Source organism: Falco cherrug, chromosome 8 (assembly GCF_023634085.1).
Source record: "Falco cherrug isolate bFalChe1 chromosome 8, bFalChe1.pri, whole genome shotgun sequence".
NCBI classification, from domain to species: Eukaryota; Metazoa; Chordata; class Aves; order Falconiformes; family Falconidae; genus Falco; species Falco cherrug.
In genome coordinates this window covers 56,105,975-56,124,686 of record NC_073704.1, presented here as the reverse complement: position 1 = coordinate 56,124,686, position 18,712 = coordinate 56,105,975, and the positions used below count along the sequence as shown (strand labels likewise).

The window sequence follows — 18,712 nt, the reverse complement described above, 5'->3', positions numbered from 1 at the left end:
CAAAAAGATTGCTTTGGGGTACCTACTCTTTTGGGTAACCACCTGACTCTCAAAAATTGATCAGAAAGTCCTAAACATCCACCTCATGAAGGACAGTATCTTGTTAAGCAGCTCACACTGGCTCTTCCACCTTAATTTGCATATCTAAATGTTTGCATTGCTTTTGAGAAATAGTTTTAAACTGCTAAATTTCAGACAAGTTTTTCATAAAACTTTATTCTTGATCTTTTTAATAAACTTCCTAACCCTATTCGCTTCCCTCAATGAGGTCATAAACCAGTGCTGCTTATATTACAGTCACTTCCATGCTAAAGATTTGTCACAAAGAGAACTATAAATTCATGGAATGAAGGTGGAAAGCAGAAAGGACTAATTGTGAGACACAAAGCTTTCTGGTTATGCTCAGCAAACAGTTTGGGTTAGGAGTCTAAAAAACACTTTATGAAGTTGTACTACTGGCTTTAATGAAAGCACGCTTTTTGCAATGCCATGCACTCCTGAAAAATCATGTATTCTGGATCTGGGCCAAACACAAAGCCTGTCTCCATTCCAGTATTAATTATTAGTAGTTTATTTTTATTCTTTACTACTAACATTAATAATTTTCAGATGGCAACCTAGATTAGAATAACCGCTCCAAACATCCCACCCTGGTGGGTTCCATTTTCTGCATCAGTTTCTTGGCTTATGCTGTTAACTCATTTCCTTGGATCTGGGGGAGCTTCGTCAAATACTGGTTTTGCTGGGGAAACACTTGGCAGGCACCCTGCAATGGACAGTAAGGGACAGACTTGAACGCTCACACCAGCCTTCTCTCAGTTCAATGAGACTATGTACAGCCTGAGACGCAAAAAATACTGAGCTCATTATTTGTGAAGCTTTCTAATCAGAATATTCTACATGACAATTTGGTGGAAAATTTTCATCTAAATAAAACTTTGACCTTGAGATTGTTAGCACTCAGCTGATTCACACATGGACACATGTTCCATGGGAACAGAGACCTTTCATAGTCACCAGTTGCTTTGGGGTATTTAAATACTGGGATGCCTAACATGAAACATTTGGAAGTGTCCAGATACCTGCAAACTGCTGTGAATAGCATTCCTTGATAATCACGACCTTTCAGGACATCCACATGAATCCTCAAAAAATCACTAGTTCTTGGCTTTCATTTACAAACCACAATTCACAAAACCCTTTTCCTTTGTACTCTGCCCAAATCAGCAGGGGACTGGAGAGAAAAAAGCATCTTTTCCCTACATAACAACAATAAAGGTATCCTATAATAAAAAGCTAAGTTAAAGGAAATTGTTGAGAAATAATATTAATCATAGTACAATAATACAATGTTTCATCATTTGCTAGTGTGCACATTTTGGAAGGCTGGAAAAACAACGTCTGGCAAAACTTCCCTGCCATACGGTGCAGTATCTCTCAAACATTTCTCTAATCCTAATGTCATTCTTCTCCCCTACGATGCCATTGTTTTAGTGACATGGTGGCCAGCATAGCAAATTGAAATGTAATGAATGCTCATTACCTATGAATATTCATTGCCTATTTGAGTGCTACTGAGTGTTCTCCTGTAGTGGTAGCTGTGAAGCTTCTGCCAAACAGAGTAGCTAAGGTTTTTCTACTTGCATGACTGTACTCTGATTCCTCTGAGGTCTGGAGAGAAACCTCAAACCTTCAGAAAGTGGTTGGTCTAACTCTCCAAATAAGAGCCAACTCTCATGGTGGTTGGAGAACTTCCATCTGAAATTTTCTCCCTTATCTGTCTGCTGTTACAAAATAGGGTTATTTCACCTGCATCTAAATCTGCATCAAATTTTAATGACAGTTTTCCCCCTGTTTTCTTCTTTTTGCAAATTTAGGAACACAGTTCTGAAAGCTCCTATGGGAAATTCACACAGTGTGCTCTTTCTTCATCCAGGTACTATTTTTCCATGAATTCATGACATCCTCGTAACAACAGAGGGTAACAACATATCACAGCTTGACATTGTTCAGGTATTCTGGGGGAAGGGCTGTTTTATTTTTCATTTACTTGAAAAACATAAAGGGCAGCTGCTCACAGCTAGGAACTGCCACACCTTATCTTTTTAAAATCCAGGTGTACCCTGCTTCTGTTGTAGCATTTTTTCCTTTTTCAATTAGACATGACACTAGATCCTTGATATGGGACTGTCAAGCAGGAATCCTTTCTAACTGTGGCAACTGAACTACCCAAACTTGACTTTTCAGGAGGCATTTCCATGGGCATTATATACCAGCAATCCTTTTTATTAGAGACTAGAATACTTCAAATGGAATCTCTTAAGTCTCCTGCAACATGGTGGCAGCAGTTAGTACGTATATGTTATGACATAATGTTTATGTAGTGAAAAAAAAAATAATCAGAAACTCACACCTCCGACTTCAAGAAATACCTACAGCATAACAGCAGAACTGAAATTCTGGAATCTCCTTATCCAAATCAACCATTAAAAATCCACTTGCCAAAAAATTGTTTAAATCTTGTTTACATTTAGCCTCAGACTAAAAATAAATTTTGAAAGATCAAAATTGCTGCAGCCAGATATTCTAAGCTTTTGAGTACCTCTCCTTAATGGCTGATTTATGACCTAGACAAATAGAAACAGATGATTTTTTGCTTTCTGTTTTATGAGACTGGCTGTGAGAAGGGGCAGCTCCACCTACCCACCCACCCAGTTCTTGTGAAATTCTCAGTAATACTCAACGAGAAAGCAGGAGGCTGGGCCTGCAGATCGCTACTCTGCCCTGGTGAAGATTAAAAAAAAAAAGACATCAGCATAATTCAGTGGGGCATAATTTCGTTAACATAGTTTTGACTACCTAAATTGGAGCTGTACAGATCTGAGCTCTGCTGTGGTTTGCCAACATGATGGATCCCATGATTTGCTCCTGAAGGGACCATCTCGATCCCACAGCCTGACATCCTGCGCAGCACCCACCGAAGAGCCTCACCCAGGAATTCCTGGATGAGGAATTACTCAGATCTTTAACACCTCTCCCTGAGCTGCCATACACTTTTTAGGAAGATACCATGTCCTAACTTAACATTTGCAACCTGCAGGAAACCTGCCACAGTTTTGGCAATTTACTTCAGCGGTCCCCAGAGTTAAAATCTTGTTGAGATCATATTGAAGTCTTTATCTTCAAATTCTCTCAAGTGAAGCACCTTAACTTTCTGGCCATGTTTTGTCTCTTCAGAAGGACAAATTCTCTAGCTTCATCTGAGTGCACATACTGGACTAATCCAGCCCTGGTGTGCTCGCTTAGAAACATACAGTAAGCCCAAAGGACAGCGAAGAGGTTAATATTATATGCTCGGTAAGGTCAAGCTCCAAGAACACATAACAAGTCATTATGTAAAAAATTGCCTGAATTTATGACTCACTGCATTTATGAAGGAACCGATATGAAAAAGACAACTTGGCAAAAGTGAAGAAAATGATTTCCAGCTTGAAGTTTTGCAATCCTTCAGTATATCAAGGCTCACTTATTGTTATTACTATCCATGTTGTGCAATGTTCTGAAAGTCACATTTTTTCCCTTGTGTATGCATAGAGATGTCCAACAACCCTAGGTATTCTTCCCTCATACAAAATAAATTAGAAAGCAGACGTAACTCAGAAAAACATACAAGATCCCCTCAAGTAGAGTGGTAGAGTCCTAATATTTTTTTTTCAATATTTCCCTTCTAAATAATAAATCAACCCCACTGCATTTCTCTATGCAGAATGATATGGTGCAGCAAAGCTTGTGTGTTTATATTTTTCACATAATCATGAAAACATTAAGTGAAACACTAAGATATAACAAGTGCTTCCACCCATAGATTAAACAAGTCAAACATTAAAGTCTCTTTGTTTAAACCTGGCCAGTTTGTGAATGCAGTAGTCCCTTACTTTGATTAAGAACCTGAACCTATACCATCTAAGGGTAAAATGTATCAAGTTTTGAACATTAACCTTTCTCAGCTTGCTAGTATTTTTTGCTTCAGTCAATATTCTGTCTTGTATTAACAATTTCATCAACTACCATGGGCACATGCAACACACCAAGGGATTCAGGGTTAAAATGGAACTGATAGGGGCATCCTCTTCATGACTCAACGTTGTGGCAAAGCCATTTATAGCACAAAAAACAGGTCACAACATCAGATTTCTGAGCATCTTTCAGGAATCACCAACTGGTGGGCCCAGCACATGCAGCTAAATTCAAGGTATACAATAACCATTCTCAACAATTTTGTTCCAGTCAGACTAGGTAACAATGATACTTAAAGGCACTCAGTCTCAAGGCTTTATTTTAAAGATTATTGTCTCAAAATAGTTCACAAGGGGGAGGGAAACTTTCCTTTTTTATTAACCTAAATAGAAAGCCTCTAGTCAAATAAGACACAGCCTAGTGATCATTTTTGCTTTCAAATCTGAAGATTTAGTGGAAAATCTGTAGAACATACCTACTGTGGTGACTATGGGCTCTCAGATTGCCCAGGACAGGCAGGATTGGCAAGAAAAGCTCTTTACATTTTCCACTGTTAACAAGAGGGTCTACCTGATGTACCCAGCTGAGGCACAGCAACTACTACTCTTAATTTGCTGCAGGAGGTTTTGCACCTGCAGACAGCAAACTGTCTGAATCACTCATTACTATCGTGTACTAAAACAACATTGTAAAAGCTTAACTGTCTCAGGTACCACAATAGAGTGATCAAATAATCCAGCCATGCACTATCATTTCCAGTATAAGTATAATAATAATGGTTTTGTTATATATTGACCTATTTTAGATACATATACACACACACACAGAGATTTATGTATATTTCATAGTAAAGTAATGGCAGGACTTTGCTTTAAAAATCATGGTTGTCTCTGCTTCCATCTTGAAATTCTGACATAGTCTTACAATTTGTCCCTATTTCTACCCTGCATCTTTCCTTCTTTTGCTGCTGTTGAGCTGACTCAGAACTGAATCGCCAACAAACCTTACCAACCACCTAATTCTTCAGCGCTTTCCTATGGAGGAAGAGGAGGAAAGAAAAGGAAAAGAAATAAAACTGTCCCTTTAAAAACCCAAGCATTTAAGCTGCTTGTCAGTTGTCTTCCTGACAAGGCCACTTGAATGTATTCAGGAATATTTGCATAAATGCTCACAGTGAGTTCACCGTGGCAGCTAGCGCTAATGGTACATAAAGTAATTTAGTCACTTCTCTTAGGCATCCTGTCAGGGTGATAAGCACCCCCTCTTTGCCTTGTTGCATATTAGATCATTAGATAATAAAGTGTTAGAGCATGCAAACTGACAGGGTCTCGGGGACTATCATTTTTTGAGGGCATTGCATTCTGCCAGTGAGGAAAAATAATAGAGAAACTGATGCTGCAATTGGCTTTACATTCTTGTAAAGTCATTCAAACATTTGGGGTAAAAAAGAATTTTTACTTTGCAGCAATATGAGAGTTTTAACTGGAACCTTTGCAGGCATCTGCAGTGGTGGACTTCATGCTGGTAAACTTGAAAAGAGTTGTTGCAAACCCTGTCAGAATTCCCCCCTTCCATAAGCTAGTCACTTCAATTGCATTGGCAAGATTTTGCTTTTAAAATTGACACCCTAGAATGAACTACAAGCTGAAATACATTCTACTGGTTGGGGCCTATTGGCTCTTCACTATACATCTTACTATATATGTACAATTTAGAAAGGTCAACCACACCGGCTTTCTGGTTTACCATAAAAACAAAATAAGCGAGGATCCAACTATTAGTGAATGAAAAAGTGATAATTATTGAAAACCCACAGATTACTGTGGCTTACCCTATTTATGCCACACAGAGATGTATGAAATAATTGGCCTCTGCCAGCTATTACTTTTGAAAGATAGATATATTTATTTGAAATACAAGCTTCTTAACCCGCTGGTTTCAAGGAGGACAGTGTGTGGATATGTAACCATGATCGAGGTTCCTAATTATACTCAGAGACAAGCTACAAAAAGGAACTTTCATTTTACTGTCTGACAAGCAAGATATAAATAGACATGTGTTGGATGTCCCAAAAATAATCCAGGCTACCTGCTAATGAGATGGTAAAACCCAAATGTGGAGACACCAGGCTCCTGCGTGGCTCAGGAGATAAAGCTTTCTTTCCAGCTTTTTGGCACCCAAAGTCTCTTTTAGGTGTCACAAACTGCAACTCCACGTTTAAGAGCAACATGTCCCAACACAACTTTGTAAGGAAAAATAGTCTGGGTAGTGTCTAACTAAACTAGGCAACCAGCACATGTCTTGCTACATCCTCTCTCCTCTTTTGCCTATCCTTGCACAGCCAGGCATTTCTCTCTATTGCAACTGGATATTTGCACTGAAAAGTTAAACATCTAGAAAAGTACATGGGAATACATTTGGTCAAGGGCATATTACAGTTAGATCCCAGCGATCCTAAGTTGCTCACCAAATCAATGAAGCAGAGACCAACAGCCATGACTACGTTAGTTTCCCATCTGACCACTTACAGATACTGCTCAGGTCAACCTGCCTCCCCAAAAGGGGGCAGAAAAGCTGGAAAGAGGAAAGGTGAACAGTCTCTGCTGCTTACACTTGAAGATAACACCAAAGACAAAAAGTCCAAAAACTGAAGAAAAATAATATACTTCAGGTCTCAAACTAAAAGTAAAAATTAATTTCAGTGGAGGAAACTGTCATCTGTTCCAACGCATCTTAAGGTTTGTGGTGGTTGCCAAAAATTCAATAGCATTAAGTTCATTTGAGACATTTTCTAATTTTTATTTTTATTCAAGTTAAGTATTTTAGACATCTAATAACAACACTTAAAACAGTTACTGGATTATTTTTTTATAACTTTTTTCCCCCTGTCTCTTGGACTCAGATGTGCATAGAATACCTGGATTGAAGGTTTTAGGCTAAAAAGAAAGGTTCCCTCAAGCCTTTGAGAAGAGTGTAATTTTGTAGTGTGGAGGCTGCTATTCAAAAGCAAGAATTTACTAGCGGTTGCTTTATGAGGTTGCTTGAGAGGTGCCTGAGAAAGTAGATTAGAAAAGTCACCTTTCCCACAAAATGTACACACAGAGATATTTTGCAGATGTTGACTTTTAATGTTAGCATAGTAACTTAGGTTTATGTAGAGACGTAAGCATAGCATTATCTTTTTTTTGTTTCTTTTTGCTAACAGAATCCCTCAGGTAGTAGGAGTGGGAACAGCAGCTGTGATAAAATGAGATGCTATTACACCACGCATGGGGATAAGAACATTTACGTATGAGAAAGTTAAGTATTGCCTTGACCAAAAGCATGCACTGAGAAGACTGCAATGAGGGGTGGGAGAAAAAAAAAAAAAAAAAAAAAAAAGATATATACCTGCTAAGTAGATGCCAAGTAAAAAACAGGGGTGTTTTTTTGAAAGACTAGACTTAATGGAAACATTAAAAAGTTGAACAGAGAGGTTTCCTTTTGTAAATTTCTGCTTTCTGCTAATTAATAGAGACAGAGTTCGTACATTCTTTAGAAAAATTCAAGAAAAATTATGACAGTGGTTTGTTTATTAAATTAGGTTGTTGGCAGGATGAAAAAAATTTCTATAACATGAATTATGGCTGAAAATGGCTCATAGCCTACATAAAAAGTTAGAGCTAAATAAATACAGATGTAAGTTATGTTTATATAATGAGAAATGCTGCTGAGCTAAGAATTTTAGGTTAGTAAGTGTGAACTACAGACCCGATTCTGCAAACACTTATCAATACCCTCAACTTTACTGACACAAGAAGCCTCATTGATCCCAACAGGACCATATGTGTGCATAATCTTAAATATATGCATAAGTGCTTGCAGGGCTGATGCCTGAAAGCATAAACAGAATAGAAAGCTATTTCCACAAGAATTCACTGAGTAGTAGAAACCTGCTCATTTGCCCATTTCTCAGTATTAATAATTTCTTTTAACATATCTAGTTAACATTTTTCTGAGTGGCATTTGCTTTCCCAGAGAAAATTTTATCTGGTTTCTTCAAACTCTTTGGAAAAATCTATTTAATTATTCATCAGATCCTTGGCAAATATTTGTGAAAGAAACCAGCATAAAGGACTGGTGCCTTCTACACACAACTACTTCAATGGAAGCTGAGGATACACATCTCTTAGAGGAGCAAGCACCTATTGAATTTAGGATTACAAACAGCTTTGAAGACAAAGAGCTATTCTACAGAGCTGGAACAGGGAGAAGGGAGTGAAATGCCCTCTGTTTTTGTTTTGTTTTTCAGTAGTAGTCATCAACTTTGAGGACAAAGAGCAAAACAAAACATTAATCAAATCCAGATTTTTCCAAGTACATTTGCACTCAACAACTCTCATTTTAAGCACCTACAGTCACCAGCAGATGTTCTCTTCCAGGACCAGCTGATTTTACGGAAGATTACTGTCCCTCAGGCTGCTTCTAGCCACGTGCCCCCATCCCACCCTTCCTGGGGTTTATTGTCCTTTCAGAAAAGCCAGACAAATTGCCTTGCACCATTTCTCCTTCAATCATTTCAACAAAATAAGCTAGACTGGCAAAGAGTTATTATTTAGACAGTTTAACTCAAATTAACTTCTTTGGACTGAAGAAGACTAGGGAGCAAGCAGACAACTATCTTAGCTGGCATGTCCATGGTGGAGAATAGCCTGCAGCAGGGAGGAGATACAAGCAGCTGTGGCATGCAGGGAAGAGCAGCTTCCGCAGCTGGCACAGCTGGAGCCAGAAGAGAACAGTCATCCATGGCTTGAGTAAGCACATGGATTTCCAAAAGGGCTCTGCTTTCATTTAGGGCAATTCAAAAGAACAGCTGTATCTCCTAGAGAGCTCAGCCCTCCATAGCTAGAAGAAATCCAATCTGAAATTTGGGTGCTGAGCACTTCAGAAAATATGCAACATTCCTTTAGATGCAGAGTCAAAAATAAAGGTAATTTGGGAAAGACCAGACTCCAACTTTGGGTGCTGAATAGATGCAACCAAAAACAAAAAAAAAGAAATCACCACACTTTGCTGACACACAGGAGAGACTCTGCACCCACATTTGCTTGCTGGTTTGTCATTTCACTACATTTATGGTTGACCAACTTGAAAGATTTCCCCTTTGGTCTGGAGGCCAGTCTCTTTAAAATATACAGTCCCAAAGGTATAAAGTGTTACAGGACAATTTGAAACCACTAGCCAGAGACACAAACCAAATAAATCCACATTTAAAGTAGCAATGCCAACCAATGAAAATGATATGCCTACCATGTTCCAGATAAGAAGGCGTACCTTCCGAGGGATCAAGTCTTCGAGCTCTCCGCCCGTGCTTGGAATTGTTGTGTACAAACATATTGTCCGACACTGCCAACACATGGCCATCAACATTGACTGTTGTAGACACCACGACCTGCAAGCACAAGAACAAAATGGAGGAAAATTTGGAGAGATATATGTATGTTTTTTAAGAAGCACAGAGTGTAATAAACTCAGTTAAATAAATAACAGCTGGGAGCTGTAGAAAATTGCATAGCTATTTCGCATAATAACTGGTGCTTATGCTGTACAAATCTAACAAGAGACGCTATTGATGAGTGGGTCTTTGGCATTGAAAGCTTTTGATGCAGTTTTAAGTCAAATTGCAGAGTTTGTAGCTGCATGGCAGACGGCACACTGTTAACCATCATTTTAACAAGAGGATCTTTATTAAGTATTTTTTTCCCCTATATACAAGGGCAGCTGTGTTTCACCCTAAATTATCCTTCGGTTTCCATGCTGAAGTAGATAGAGCTGTTGACATTGCAAATGAGAATTGATTCAGAATAAAAGAAAACAAAAGTTATTTTGTGAAGCTGTAATGAGAGTTGTTGCATGCCTCCCCCCCTGCCCCCCCCCCCCCCCCACACACACTACTTTTCACTCAGTACAGTCACTACAGGTTGATGAACTCGCCCAAATTTCTCCTGAGCTCTATCTTAGGGAGTACATATAGGTATGTTTGTGTACACATGCATGCTTGACAGTGGGGTCTTGATGTGGAGAACACAACCCTATTCATCCAGCGTTAGAATTATTTGTATTTCTCAACTTATCTCAATGTCAACACCTGGGATCCGGTTTGAGACCAGGGGAGGGAGACAGAGAAGCAGTGCCCTGGAGGCAGGTTCCGACACTTCTGCTCCCCAGAGCAGCCAGGAGCAAGAGAGGAGCCAACTCAGTGGAGCCAAACAGGGAAGTGTTGGGTCCACAGCAGAAGACCCAATTGCTCAGGGCTGCCCAGAGGAACCTCTCACCCTTGAGGCTCAGCAAGCACCATCCTACAGGAAATCCCTGTTCAGGCTGAGGGCACCCAAGCCATGAACCATTGCGGAGGAAATGGGGGGATGCGTGAGGCGAGTCCCTGGCAGAGCCCAGAGCTCATCGCACCAGGTCCCCTCCCACCCCACTCAGACCAAGCAACCTCATCGCCTCCTTGGCTTTCATTCAGCCACCCTCTCCCACAGCCTTTTCCCAACAAAGTATGGAATTCCCAGGGTTTTACCCCTGCCAAAGATCTGGCCTTCAGCTGGCTGCTGGTTTGCCAGGAGTCTGCACGCCTTCGAGAACTTCAACTAAAACAATAAGAAGAAATGACCTACACTTCTCCTTACATTAAACAGGGAAAGGGATTAAAAACTGAAACCCACAGAGATATGTTTATTCATGCGACCTCTTACAACCAAATATAATAATTGTCTGTTAATTGCAGTTTCAGCTCCCACCTCATGCTTCGACATGTGAAACAGCAATCAGCAGCTCCTGTTTAATCCACCTATTATGTTGACTAATTAACTTTGCTCGACAGTTTATTTCTTCCTCCATTATCAGCCCCTGTCAGCCGCAAGCACACTGCCGCAAAGGGGGACCTCAGCCCTTTTGATTGATCACCGATAGATTGACATGCAGATTAATTTAATTAGAATCACCTCACTTGAGAAATGAAAGACAATGGCAAGGGGGCTAATAGATCTGCTCTTATAATGAGGCAAGCCTCCAGAGCCACGGCAGAGGATTTCTGATTTATTTTGCTGAATTCCCCAGTCGCTCTGAAAGGCTCTCGCTTTAATTGTTCTTGGTTTTGAGAGGCTTTAGCCTCTGAAGAGGTGAAATGCTTTACAAGGATTGGCAAACATTGCTTCAACTCTCTCAGGAAGCTGCTGCCTCTCAAAGTTGGTCAAATGGGGACACTTAAAGGATCGCTTACAACAATTCAATTTCATCATTTGAATTGGATCTAAAAAAAAAAGTTAAAGAAAAAAAATTCCATCTATTTCTCACCACCAATTAACATGCTCAAAAATATAAAGTAAGCAAAGCTGCTAAACTGCCCATAGCTAATCCTGAAGTCTTTGTCTTTAAAAAGAGGAATACAAAAGAGAGTAGATTACATCTAAAGGATCCTAAAACCCTCTGACAGAATGGCATTCCAGGCAATAGATTTTTGTGCATGTTTTAAGTGAAAGATATTAAAATACAGAATAAATGATTCCAGAGCTCTTACAGATGGAAATTTGGGAAAAAGAAAGCACCAAACACTACAGGTAAGTTTTTCTGAAATCAAACTAAAGGGGAAAAAAACCCAAGCCCTATATATAAAATTCCAAAAGGGATTTCAAAAGTAATTTATCCAATGCATTCCTTAGGGATAGAATAAAGTTTATGATATTTTCAATAAAATATGATCTTATAGTAAGTGGCTTAGGGTTTGCAATCTTATTTGTGCACTTGCAACTATTATCAATTCTTTGCAACTGGGATTTTGAGCCACCAAATCCTTAGCTGGCATTGCCTGTCATAGCTCCATGATTTATGCCAGCTCCTTATCTTCTTCTATGGGTCTGCTTAGATGCATATGAAAATTAACATTATTACAATTAATAACAATGGCTACAACGTAAAATATTTTCCCCAATCCTAAAGCCATATAGGGACACACAGATTTCCCATTGAAGCTGATCAATACTGTGCTGAAATCTGAACTTTTGGATGCTTCTAGAAATAGGATTCCAGAAAAATAATGGCTCACAAGTAATAATAGCAAGGTAAGCCTCAAACCTGTGAAAGCTGTATACACCAGTAGCTGTCTCTATACATGCACCTTTCTAGGGAAGAACTTGAGGAAACAATCCTAGTGAGGTCAGTTTCATGTGAGTAGAAATCTACATTTAATTTTCCCCCTCTCAGGTTTCTGAAACTGTTGATGCAACATATTTTGAATTACTTAACAGTGCCTTCCTACCTGCCTCCTGAACAGAGTTTGATTTACTACAAAGAGACCACATTGGTGTGGTTCTTCAGTGTCGTTAGCAGAAGCAACTATAAAAGGAATCCCCAAGAGAAACTGTTTCTAGTCTCAGGAAATGCAGGGGAAAAAAAAAAAAAAAAAGTGGTTACTCTTATATATCTGTCTGGAAAAAAAATGATTATTCATAGTGCACCTGTAAGAAGCAGTACATGCTTACTACTCAATTCTTTAAATGCAAAATATCATTAATACAGGAATGCTGAACCAACACTGCACTAACGAAATATTATTGTCCCTGATGATTAACAGAGAAAAAATATACCTTGAATATTGTGTGCCACAGTTACATACTTGGATTGCTACAGAGCACTTACATACTTACAGGTTCTACTCATATTTTTTAATCTAAAAAAATACTACACTCTTCTCATTTTGATTTTGAAACAACTGGGATATGTTCAAGTTAAAGCACATGCTAAAACTAATTTGTGGAGAAATCATAAAATTAGGGGGAGGGGAAAGCCAAAGTATATGTGGAATGGGCACCGAGGCATCCTAAAACACACACCATAGCAAGAGGGAAAGGCACACTACAGTTTAATAAATGATTAATGAGGTGCTGACACATTAATGTAAGCACAGGGACAACCAGGCCTGCCAAATCTCAAACCTTTCCAAATTTTGTCAACAAAACACAGTTTTAATTTGGGACAGGCAAACATGGAAAATGATTTTGAGCTTTAGCTTTAGCCCTTCATAGATTTCGAATTTAAATCCTGTATCAACACCAGGCAGACAGAGGTATGAAAGAAACACACCAGTTTACAACTTTCTTCAATGAAGTTGGCACTATCAACTGCATTAACGTATCATGGCTCTGTGAATTGTTCTGCCTGCCATTAAATAGTTCAGTTTGTGAATACTTTGGGCTTAGTTAAAAAAAAAAATAAAGAAATATTCAGACACCAGGAGCCTGGAGATCAAGCTATTTATCCACGTTTAGCACTCGACCTGTTTATTTGTTATAGTACTTCACCTAATATATCAAAATTAAGCATTGCATGACTCCTCATTTTTAACCACAGCCCATTAAGCTTTGCTAACTGATTAAGACATAGCATGTTCCTTGTGCTTTCAATTTTCTCCAATGTATGGTGAGGGATCTGATATTTTTGTGATGTCCCCAACATCTAGCGGCAAAGGCAGAAAAAATCTGATTAAGACTATTTTCAGGTTTGAAGCTTGTTGCCAACATTAAAGTAACTCCACCATTTGCTGCTCCTCTGAAAGCTCTGCAGAAACAGCCAGAGCAACATCTTTATTTCCATCACCACTTGGTGACCTCTTTCTACAATGTGTTGACTTCTTTAGTCTAGTAACTAAAAATCACTCTCAATTTAACAAGACACTTAAAAAGGTGCCTAACTTAAAGCACATAAGTACAACACATTCAGTAATTTTGCTCACGTGCTCAAGGACAGGCTGGGCACTTAATTACCTTGTTGAATTGGGCCACAGCTCTCACAGCTATTTTCCAGCCTCTTTTTTTTTGTTTCCCCTTTCCCTTCTCTGGGGATGGAGCCTTGTATGTCCAAATTCCATTATCTGGGATTCATGAAGCGTCATCTCTGTCTCTTATGCAAATTTGCAGTAAGACACAAGTGGCTTCATTTCAAGCATGAGTGGCAGCATCCCATGGAGGCAAACTAGCAGCCTAGGCCGAGGAAGAAGTTGTGGTAACAGAATGAAACAGCATGGCAATTTCTAACTGACTTTCAAGGTTTTCATAATAAATGAATGTTTGGGGGTTTATGCAGTGACTCAGTCTGAAAAGTTTCCTCTAAATTAAAACTTGACATGTGTCAGTTTGCAAGCAGTTGTGTTAAAACAAGAACAAGATAACTAGGGCACCTGGGTTTCATTAATTACAATAACATACAAAACTGTTTAGGTTGTATAAACGAGTTTTTAGTGCTGAAAAATAAAATCTGTGTCGAGTTCACTCATGTTACTGTCTACTTGGTAGTATTATTATTACCAATAATTGGGGCACTACAGCCCATCCCACTGATACTGATGACTTATTGTGATGAAGAATACAAAACTAGACTGAGCATTTGCTCCATGGGGTTTCTGGAATAAAAAGGATAGGCTGGACAAAGGTGACAATACCTCATATCACCAAATGTTTTGTGCAGCTGGGCTGATGAAACACAGATTAAATGATTTTCTCAAGGACAAGCAAAGAGTCTGTAGCAAGTTGCAAACTCAACTGTCTTGAATGCCTGCACAGTACTTGACTTCTCTCTGTCTCCTTCTGCTAATAGAGACATAACTAATGCAGCCAGGGCCAGCACTGCTCCAACACACACTTTTGCTGGCACTTGACACTACTCCAGTTGTCACATGCCTGGACATCTCAGACATACAGAGAAATGTATTTCCTTCCAAGCCCACAAATGCTTTTATATTAGGCTTTTTACACTACTATATTTGCATGCAAAGTTCAGGATAAAACTTCCTAATTGATTTCTATATATGAGTCCGAATGAAGTTTCACACACAGGTCACCCGAACCAAGATATAATCTGCCACTTTCCTGTACTTTCTTAACCTCTCTTATACCATATGGTAATCAGACAATTCCCTACTGAAGGAAAAAAATATAAAACCTACTAAGAAAGGAAATTTTCTGCAAGGCCAGTCCTTAGTGCAAGACTTGTGTCCCTGGCCCTTCACTGTTTCTCCTACGAAAACCATACCTGCATTCTAACAACTCCTGGCAACTTTTGGGGACTGATGAATGAGGGACCACAGCCAAAAGATGGACAAATCTCTGGGCAGCTTAACAGTCCAGCACAGACAGGGGAATGAAGTAAAGGAAGGGAAAGTCTCCTTTTGTGTGTATGTAAAATGAGTTATGTCAGTATTTCAAAAGTATCTGGAAATACCTTACTCTTATGGCTTTTAATTGGAACTTTGACATAACTATTAGAGACCTTATAAGTCACTGGCAACTTTTCAAAGCTAGCTGATAGCAAACCTTCCACTGACTTCACAGGGGCCCAGATTTCTTTCAGTTTCTATACAGCATTGTATCAAACATCTATGTGTATCATATCATTGAGATATGCTTGGTCCTTTTCATCCTAAGAAACGATAGATGAAGCCTGGTCTCTAGAGTCTGGCTGTCTTATTTTAAGAAGTCTATTGCTAAAAGAGCAACAAGTTCAAAATAAATTAAAAAAAAGAAGAAAAAAAAAAGAAAAGAAAAGAAACAAAAGCAGCTATTGTAAAACAATAAGCCTGGGCACTTAACAGAATGCTACAAGCTTCAATACAACCCTGTATTATAGTATGAGTGTTTCGCTTGGCTGAAAGTGATTAATTTCTTGAAAATGCTAAGGTCACACTAATTGACATGACCTGCGTAATTAAGCAGTCTCTGTTTACACACGGAAAGCTCAACTGCTGTGAAGCTGGGTTTGTATGACAGAATGTCTTTACAAGTCAAGAGATCAACAACCTTTCCTATGTCTTACCTACTCGCCGACACAGGCTCCTGATTGCTGTTCTGAGAGAACATGCAAAGGCATTACCATATGAAAATCAGCCTCAAGGCTGGACGAGCACAAACCCAGCAGAGTGCACATGTTGTGAAGCAAACTCTGACAGGCCCCAGGGGTGACTGCTTGGCCTAAATCCCTGTGCTGGTGTGAGTCCTTTTTCCACTTTCTCTTACAATGATAATGCCCTCTTGAACCACATAAGAAACATGACGGAGGGAGGAGTGATGGTGTGAGAAGCTGAGGGCTCTGCCATGCTAATGCTAGCTCTTATACTGATTAATTTAATCCCTGTGGCCACATCTCCTCACTTCTGCACTTCTAAGCTCAGAGGGCAAATAACACCCTTCTGCCTTCCAGCACTGTTGCAATTAAACAGTTCAATAACAGACATATGTTCTACATATAAATAATATTCCCATTTACATAGCATTTAGCACTTTTATTTAAGTGTGACAATGCTGGAAAAGAAGCACAAAGGTCCTGAGCTACTGCAGAGAGCAGCCATCTTTTGGAGTTGTCTTCCTCCAGTGACCCATGTAGTCTATGGTCAAATCTCCTGTTTCTTCTTCAGAACCCTGAGGCCAGTCCCCACTGACAGACTCTATCATAAACACTGCTCCCATCAAAAGAGAAGGTCCTTTGGCTCTCTACCCTGTATTTTTATTCAGCACATACGCAGGCAAAGCATTATTAGCACAGTCAAAGGACCACACCGTCAGTAAAGGGGTTGGAGCAGCTATTTCCCAGCATTGCCACTACACCACTCTGAAGCCAGCACTGGGGAATGCAAGTGCAGAGCATCTTCCCAAGGGACAGTGTTGTACTTGATCCCAAAAGTAGTCGTGGCCATAGGTGTGTGTAGAATAAAAAAATGTCCTTGGCCATCTGAAGCTATGTTGATACTACAGTTCCCAAGCCCCACTGCCACATGCTGCAACAGTGGGGAAACAGCAGCCCAAAACATCCCAAGAAAGATACACCCAATGGTAGTTTTCTCCAAGTGCTGATTACAGGGATGGGTGGACCTTGATTCCATTGATACACATTTAGGAGTCTATAACGTTGCTGAAGTATAGCTGCTGAAGTGTAGCCACAAACCTAATTTTATTCATTGCTCCTATACTGTCCTCTGCTTCTTCCAACAAACATGGTGCTCACTTAGTGTTTACATGAAAGCAACTAGTTCCCCAGGCAGAACAGAATATCTCAGAGCAGGGTAGCTCCATAACCTATAACAACAGTGAGGTCATTTTGATTTTTCCTTTTCATGCTTTCACTTCCCGTGGAGATGACATTATCTTCAAGAGTTCTCTTGTCCAAAGCAAGAAACCCCAACTACTTCCTGCCAATTCTGCTGTGACAAGAAGTCCTCAGGCAATATTCTGTGACCTTATGTTTTTAGCATCTTCCAGTGAATTACTAGGTTAGTTTGGGTCAAAGTACTTCTGTCCCTAACAGCTGCTGATTTTTAAAGGAGGAAGCGTGTCTGACTGACCTGGAATCGACGCATGTCTCGAGGGTTTCCTGCATTTTTTAGGCAATTTTGGTTACATTTGAGGAAAAATTTCAAGAAGAACCTGTGGAGAAAAAGAAATGGACATTAACATCTTATAAACAGTGCATAGTAGTACTACGTAACATCTGCACATTTGGTCCAACAAAGCCTTATTTACATTAGTATTCCCAACCAGACAAATCATCCCACTGACAGTCCAGAGGGAGCAGAGCTTGCACGGGCCCCAATCCAGCAAAATATGTAAGCATGTCCTAAACATTTAAGCATTAAATTAATAGATCTGTTGTGTCACAGACATTAAAGTTTGCAGAGTCAGTCCTTGTATCACGCTAAATGGCCAGCCTCACTGTGCCATCCATAGCAGCAAGGAGGTAAGAGACATATTTCAGCACAGCAAAAAGAGGACAGAAAAATGCCAGCCAAGAAATTTCCCTTGCACATAAATGGTGTTTTGTTTCACAAGTTTGCTGTCGTGGGCAAATTTTGATTTAATACAAAAATACTGAAAATGTTCCATACAGTTGAAATCTCCCTTCCACAATTAAACCCAGTTTGTGCATAAAATTCATGCTTAAATAGTGGTTAATGGGAGACCAAAACCCTGAGAGGAAAGGGGGAAAGGCTAGGTTAAAAGACTGACTTCATGGAAAAATGAAATATTTTCAATGCAGTCTATTTCCTGACCATACACAGTTCACTGAAGTAGCTATATGACCTTGACATATATCTCTAAGAAAAGACACTGCATTTTACAAAGCCAAAGAAAAAAGCAAACATTTCACTGAAAATATTTCCTTCAGTGTTATGCATCAGTGGACTGTAAACTCATAAAGACAAGTCAATGAATAATAGTGGGTCTCAGATTCCAGGCTTCCTCCCTGAGAGCCAAAGTTTATCAACATTTTGTCCAAAATAAACTAAAGACTAAGGTCTACTAAAGCTCAGCTGTGCAAAATTTAATCCTATAGCAAGTTTAAAACCTAGCACAACCAGACAGAGCAGCATTACAACTTGCAATAACCATCAGTTGACTAAGCAGAAGCTAATCTGACCTGTTTCTATATACAAAACGCAGGGTAGGGAATTGTCTGATCCTGGTTTACTTTTAATCAGAAAGTTAACTTTTGCAAGCTTCCATCTTTTAGCATCCAAACTGAATGCTAGGTCAGCAGAATTTGCACATACTGCCAGCAAGAAAGGCAAAATTGCAGGGTAAACAGCTTCAGAAAATCCTTTTTTGATGAGCAGCATTCTTTGCCCTGCTCTAGTTGTGATGCCACCGCTCAACAAGGCAAGTTTTGGTGC

General features: G+C 39.4%; 1 protein-coding gene across 9 annotated transcripts in view; it reads right to left on the bottom strand.

Annotated features, from left to right (window-relative positions):
- EBF1 (EBF transcription factor 1) overlaps window positions 1-18,712 on the bottom strand; it is a 283,091-nt gene that overhangs the window by 89,200 nt on the left and 175,179 nt on the right. For 5 of the 9 annotated variants that reach the window (XM_055717825.1, XM_055717826.1, XM_055717830.1 and 2 more), the window contains exons 7-8: window positions 17,387-17,468; window positions 9,307-9,448 (exon numbers count right to left, since the gene is read on the bottom strand). In XM_055717825.1, coding sequence (XP_055573800.1) covers window positions 9,307-9,448; window positions 17,387-17,468 — 224 coding nt within the window. The remainder of the gene's footprint in view (window positions 1-9,306; window positions 9,449-17,386; window positions 17,469-18,712) is intronic. The other 4 variants (XM_055717827.1, XM_055717829.1, XM_055717832.1 and 1 more) reach the window with 1 other exon arrangement.